This window comes from Triticum aestivum, chromosome 4A (assembly GCF_018294505.1).
Source record: "Triticum aestivum cultivar Chinese Spring chromosome 4A, IWGSC CS RefSeq v2.1, whole genome shotgun sequence".
NCBI lineage: Eukaryota > Viridiplantae > Streptophyta > Magnoliopsida > Poales > Poaceae > Triticum > Triticum aestivum.
In genome coordinates this window covers 323261572-323268626 of record NC_057803.1, presented here as the reverse complement: position 1 = coordinate 323268626, position 7055 = coordinate 323261572, and the positions used below count along the sequence as shown (strand labels likewise).

Genomic DNA, 7055 nt, shown 5'->3' with positions numbered 1-7055 from the left:
AACTCATATTGGGGATACTCATTGGCTTCCACTTCAACTTTATGCTCAACAATAGGTGGCACACTACTAACCGGGCTCACATCATCTACTAAGGTTTGATTTAAGTCAACATGAAAGAAAGGAGCCTTGACCACGTTACTTGCAAAGACTTCGAGTGACTTGACTGCCGAGGATGCAACAACCTCCTTATATGCAACCCAATGCAAATTGGACTTGATAGGCATTGTCTTCATTCGACACTTGTATGCCGACCCAACATCATATCCTCCTACTAATTCAACTTGGTCACTTGCATCCACCCACTTTAATCTTATCCGTGTTTCTTCCACAACCTCTTCATAACTAGGAGTCTCAAAAAATATCAACACTTCCTCATACTTGTCAACAATATCCACATTCATGAATGCCTCTTTGTCAACACAATGAATATTCACAATCTTGTCCATCTAAAAAAATGGTAACATAAGTATAAGAAATGTACAATGCTAAATATACCACATTGCTAACAAAACCCCTAACCCTAACCCTAAATCTTAACATTAGCCATAACTCTAACCCTAAATCTTAACATTAGCCATAACCCACAATAAGGTATGCTCAACAACATCACAATGCAACACTATTGGAACAACAATACTCAAAACATCACATTATAGATAAATGTTCAATACTAGGGTTAGGATGAATAAGAACAAATCAATCCAAATGGACAAATCCAACCAATAAAAATTTGTGAGATGAAGGAGGTTACCTCAACGAACGGAAATGACACCGGATCCACGGACCAACTCAATCGATTTGCAAGGATTTGAGAGGGGCTAAGTGAGGGACACAAAGGGGGAAAATGGCAAGATCTCGGGATAGGCCAATGGGGAGAAGAGAGTGAAAGGTGAGTGGTGGGTGAAAGCCCCACGACCACCTAAAATATCTGCACCAGAAACGCCAAGGACAGTGGCGTTTCTAGAAACGCTAGCTTGCTCGACGTTTCCACCACGCCACGTCAGTACGCAACGCGTCCTCGGCCTGGCAGTGGGCCAGGTCAGGAACGCTAGCTTGCTCGGCGTTTCTGTGTTGGGTGGAAACGCCGCGGTCCCTGGCGTTTCTAAAAGGGTCAAAACGTGAAATACTTTCACATCGGGTTCAGTTTGTGAGAATAAACTCTGATAAGGTCAGAACAGTGATTTCGTCCCCTCTCAGGAGGGACGAGACTTGCCTGCTCCCTTCCCGTGTGCCCATCCGTGCTCCCGCATACGTGGCTTGATTTGATTGGAACAAAATAAGACCCGACCCCATTCCCTTAAAGTCAGGGGGAAGATGATTAGATTATAAAGGAAAAAGAGAAAAAGACAGCCGTAGGATGAAGTGGGAGCACGGATGAGAGCATGAGGAGGGAGCAGCCAAGCCGGATCCTCTCAAGAGGCGCCACAAGGTGGCGGCCCAACCCCTAATAAAAAGAAAGGTGTGCTATAGAAGGAAAGACCTAGGAAAAGCTATGACATCTATATCTATACCAATATAAAAAGACCCAAATAAATAAATCCAATTAATCTCAGCCATCAAATCATGTCAGTCCAACGATCTAGACTGCTTCAATGTCGAGCGTCCAACACATTTAGCGTGCAATTAATTTCATGCCAAAAATAATGCTAATCACATAATAACACGCAAATAATATATTCTACTTAATATCTGCATGCACTTAATATATTTTCAAATTAACGTGCATTGCACGTACACATTGACTAATTTTCTTAAATTGCTAAGAAAAATACACTTTCTCCTCTCTTCCCTCACCCATACACTACCTCTCTCGGAAATTGCTAAGAAAAATACACTTCCTCCTCTCTTCCCTCACCCATACACTACCTCTCTGGGGTTCGTGTGGCCTCTCACCCTCCACTCAAAACCAGAGGGAGGGCAGAGAAGACTACCAAAGGACTCCATGGCCACCATGGACGTCCTCTCCGCCAAGTTCCTCCGCTCCTGCCTCCACCCGCACGCCCCCTTTCTTCCCTGCCCATCCCTCCCGTCCCGACGCTACCGCCAGCCCTTCTCAATCTACTGCCGCCTCAGCACCTCCTCCCCCTCGTCCTCCTCCGCCGCCACCACATCCGAGGGGGACGCAAACCAGGACCTTTCCGCCCTCCTCTCCGATGAATCCACCACCGCCGCGCCCGGCGCCGGTTCCAGGACGAAGCGGCCGAACAGCGGCGCGTCGAGCATCCCGTCCGGGGTGCGGCTGGAGAACATCTCCAAGTCTTACAAGGGAGTGACAGTCCTGAAGGACGTATCCTGGGAAGTGCAGCGTGGGGAGAAGGTGGGGCTCGTTGGCGTCAACGGCGCCGGCAAGACCACGCAACTCCGCATCATCGCCGGTCTCGAAGAGCCCGACGGCGGCAACGTCGTCAAGGCCAAGGAGAACATGAAGATCGCCTTCCTCAGCCAGGAGTTCGAAGTCTGCGCCTCCCGGACCGTCAGGGAGGAGTTTCTCAGCGCCTTCCAGGAGGAGATGGGCGTCAAGACCCGCCTCGACCAGGTGCAGGCGGCGCTTGAGCGAGCAACCGAGGACATGGACCTCATGGGGAGGCTCCTCGACGAGCTCGACCTGCTGCAGCGGCAATCGCAGGACGTCGACCTGGGCATGGTGGATGTCAAGATTCAGAAGCTCATGCCCGAGCTCGGGTTTGTGCCGGAGGACGCTGACCGCCTTGTCGCATCCTTCAGCGGAGGCTGGAAGATGAGGATGTCGCTTGGCAAGATACTTCTTCAGGTATAGATAAAAAAACGAGCTTTACATGCAGGAAGGGACGCGACAATGGTAGATAAATTATGCTTTTCGTGTGAACTACTAACTGAGAGAAAATTGAATGTCATTGCAGTGAAATTGGCGGTCAATTTCAGTTACCTTACCACGTGTGAAGTTCCATTTCGTGTGTATTAATATGGTAATATTCTTTATGTGTAGGATCCTGATTTGCTTCTACTTGACGAGCCCACAAATCATGTCGATTTGGATACCATTGAGTGGCTGGAGAGCTACCTTAAGATCCAGGATGTACCAATGGTCATCATATCTCATGACAGGGCTTTCCTTGATCAGTGTTGTACAAAGATAGTGGAGACTGAATTTGGGGTGTCGAAAATGTACAAGGGTAACTATTCTGAATATGTTCTAGCAAAGGCGATTTGGGTGGAAACTCAACGTGCTGCATGGGAGAAGCAGCAGAAGGAGATTGAACATACAAGGGAACTGATAAGTCGGCTTGGGGCTGGAGCTAGCTCGGGGCGTGCTTCAAGTGAGCAAAAGGTAACTACCAGAATTGCATGGTTACTGCTTGCGTCAAACCAATGCAGTTCGTTGTCGTATTTTCATCCACAGTTTGTGTAATCTTCATTTGCTTCCTTTTCTTGTGATTGCTAATTTCGTCCTTTTTGAAACACTAGAAATTGGAAAAGCTTGAGAAAGAAGGGTTGATTGAGAAACCTTTCCAAAGGAAGCAGTTAAAGATCAGGTTTCCTGAACGTGGGAGAAGCGGTAGAACTGTGTTAGCAATAAATAATCTCAAGTTTGGGTTTGGGGATAAGGTCAGCATTGTTCTATATCTCTATACCAAACTCTTTTGAGCTTTTTCTCTTTCGGTTAACAACGTGTGTTGTTGTGTACCTGTAACAAATTGTAATATATTCTTATTGTTCCAATATTGTGTCCAGATATTGTTCAACAATGCTAATCTAATAGTTGAGAGAGGCGAAAAGATAGCCATTATTGGCCCCAATGGATGTGGTAAGAGCACATTACTGAAACTTGCTTTGGGAACGGAGAAGCCACAAGAAGGTGAAGTCATTCTTGGGGAGCATAATGTCCTGCCTAACTACTTCGAGCAGAATCAGGTAGACCACAATTTCCAGATAGATATTTTCTACTCCCTCTGTAAAGAAATATAAGAGCGTTTAGATCACTAACATAGTGGTCTTCACTAACATAGTGATCTAAGCGCTCTTATATTTCTTTACGGAGGGAGTACTTTATTATGATTTTGTAGTATCTTGTACTCCCTCTGTTCACTTTTGTAAGTCGTTTAAGACAGCTGAAATCGAACTGTTTTAGGTGCTGTCTTAAATGTCTAAGAAATGAGATGACATGCATATCAAATCCTATGAGTAGGAATAGGAAAGGAGATGTCCTTTGTTTCACATCATAGGATTTTTTCCATTGAGTCTAGGCTAATGTTTATTTTCCTATGAAATGTGGAGGATAGAAAGAATTCCTCCATAGGAATAGGATTCCATTCCTACGAACCAAAGGGCTCTATAGGAATTTTTCCTATAAAAATCCTACCCTATGAAATTTCTACAAAATTCCTCCAAACCAAAGGAGGCCTAAAGGGTGTTACAAAAGTGAACGGAGGGAGTATTATTTTTCTTTGGGATGATCGTATGGTTGCTAAGTTGCTAAGTTTATTCAGTTAAACTCTAGCTAGGCACTTGTTCTCAATGCTACCGAATAAACTCCAAAATCCCATTAGTCCTAATTATTTGGGAATAATCACCAATATTTTCACTCCACTGAGATTTATGGGATAGATTCTTTTACCAGGCAGAAGCTCTTGATTTAGAGAAGACTGTACTGGACACTGTAGCTGAAGCTGCAGAGGATTGGAAAATTGATGATATCAAAGGTCTCCTTGGTCGTTGTAACTTTAGGGATGACATGCTGAATAGAAAGGTTCGGTTTCTAAGTGGTGGAGAGAAGGTAATGTGCATTTTCATTTTAGTTTGATCGTCATACAGATACAGGATACATCAGTGTTCCTGATTTGTGTACATCTACTCATTTCTTCATATAATTTTTTGGTTAGGCGAGGCTTTCCTTTTGCAAGTTCATGGTGACTCCGTCTACTTTACTAATCTTGGATGAACCGACAAATCACCTCGATATTCCATCAAAGGAAATGCTTGAGGTTTGATGCAGTTTCACCCTTTACAGAACTTTATCATTTTGTTTTATTATTATCAGTTCCTTGAATTTCCGTTGGTATTCCTGGTGCATGCAGTTCTAATAGATGCTTCTGCATACATGACAGGAGGCAATATCAGAATACACGGGCACTGTAATTACAGTTTCTCATGATCGGTATTTTGTAAAACAAATAGTTAACAGAGTCATTGAAGTGAAAGATCAAACTATCCAGGACTATCAAGGAGATTACAATGTAAGTTCTCCTATGATCTTAACAAATTGTACTGTCTTACAAATATACTTGTTTCATATTTGTGATTATATTGGGACTGAAATATGTTGAATTAGTTCCTGCTTATACACTTTCACATATAATACAACATTGTACTCTTTACAAACGCATAATTAAGTGCTTCTCCGTTTGTACAAAACTATTAGCTGTCACCTGTCGGCAGTATAAAATAGTCCGTCAGCAAATCTAGCATTGGTCGTTGTAAACCAAGATATAATTATAGATCATGACACAACATTAGGGCGACAATTGCATGTAACGTAAGATAATCAATCAAAAATTCGCTCTTTGAATATGGAATGGAACTTATGGGCAACTAATTTGAATTGCTCATGACGGATACTGAGTGATAAAATTAGCAATAAGCCTTCGCCTTTTGAATACGACATGAACCTTTTGGGCAACAAACTTGTATTGCTCATGACTGTCGGAAATCGGGGCTCCCCGGACCCAAAGAAAGGTTCGAACTCTGTGGTGTGCACGAAGAACTTTGCTACACCTCTGCTTGCCGCTCGCGGTCTCACAACTATGCTTCGCCGGGCTCGAGAGAGAAGGGAAGGAATCAGACATGGTGGTTTTCCCAGGTTCGGCCTACTTTGCGGTGTAAAACTCTACTCCTGCCTTGTGGTGGATTCCCTTGCGAGGAGGGTGAGTATGAACTGCCTTGTGATAAGGGTAAAATATTAGAGGCTCAGGGTTCGACCCGGTCCGGCCCCTCTACGGTGGAGACTAACCTATAGTGGCATTGGTCCTCTTCCCTCATAGCTTAGGCGGGAAGGGATACCACAGTGGCCAATTTTAAAGGGGGACAGGGGTACACCCTATCCTGACTAAAGGTGGTCTTCGCTTGCAAAGTTTCTAGTCGTGACATAGTGGTGGGCTCTGTGATGACTTCCGTCCCGCCGAGCCAGCGGTCTGGGTCTTGTAGCACTGGAATGTAAATCTTTGGGGAATTCCTTGAGAACCAGCGTACGTCCTTGCCTCCTTAGCACCAAAGAGGAAACTGTCCTCTCTTGCGCCCGCTGGCGCCGTCCTGGTCTTGGTCGTCATGGCTCACATCATCGCGCGTCTCGCGAGGTGGGTGCAAGACTAGAGCGGGAGGCCGCTCCTCGGGAGTCCTTAATGTCGTTCGGCTCGCGAGGCGGGGGCCCTCGCGAGGGTCTTGCTCGTGAAGTCCCAGCGTTGGGCCACGCCGGGCCGTTGGTGGAGCCACGCGCTGGGCCGTAGGCAGACGGGTCTAGGTACCCCCGTTCCCAGAACCCCGACAATAGCCCCCGACCCACAGTGCGCTCGACTTGGCTTCAAGGCGAAGACAGCGAGGGGAGGACGAAGCGATGCAAGCCCTAACTGTCCGCGGGCCAGGCTTGACGCGTGGCGCACAACGGGACGCAACCGCCTCCACTTTCCCACGTCGCCTCGGCAACTGCCCAGGCTGACAAAAAGCCTGGCACACGCGGCGGGGCCATCATTGCCCTGAATGTGAAGGGACGCCGATTGGCCTTCTTTGATCGCCCATAAGAGGACGAAGGGCCAGAGCCCCCAACCCATCTCCGTCTTCTTGTCCGTCGCCTCCAACCCTTGTCGCAGCAGCCATGGCGCCCGTGAGAATGTTCATCGCCGCCGAGAAAGGCAAGGCACCACCGGAAGAGCCGGAGCTGCTGTCGCCCCCGCAAGTTCGCCGCAACGCCCATGGCGGCTCCTCAGGGGTGCGGGCGCGCTCCACTAGGGGTCCGCGCCGGCTCCGTCAGCCGTGGGAAGAACCCCACTCGCGGAAGTGGCCGTGGAAGTCGTGGCGGTCGTGGC

The 7055-nt window shown here is 46.9% G+C and overlaps 1 protein-coding gene across 2 annotated transcripts in view; it reads left to right on the top strand.

Moving 5' to 3' along the window:
- Positions 1-1851: 1851 nt before the first annotated feature.
- LOC123086042 (ABC transporter F family member 5) overlaps positions 1852-7055 on the top strand; it is a 46423-nt gene continuing 41219 nt past the window's right edge. The window contains exons 1-7 of one of the 2 annotated variants that reach the window (XM_044507736.1): positions 1852-2770; positions 2966-3307; positions 3445-3585; positions 3712-3891; positions 4598-4753; positions 4860-4961; positions 5085-5213. In XM_044507736.1, coding sequence (XP_044363671.1) covers positions 1943-2770; positions 2966-3307; positions 3445-3585; positions 3712-3891; positions 4598-4753; positions 4860-4961; positions 5085-5213 — 1878 coding nt within the window. In that variant the 5' untranslated portion in view covers positions 1852-1942. The remainder of the gene's footprint in view (positions 2771-2965; positions 3308-3444; positions 3586-3711; positions 3892-4597; positions 4754-4859; positions 4962-5084; positions 5214-7055) is intronic. The other variant, XM_044507737.1, reaches the window with a different exon arrangement.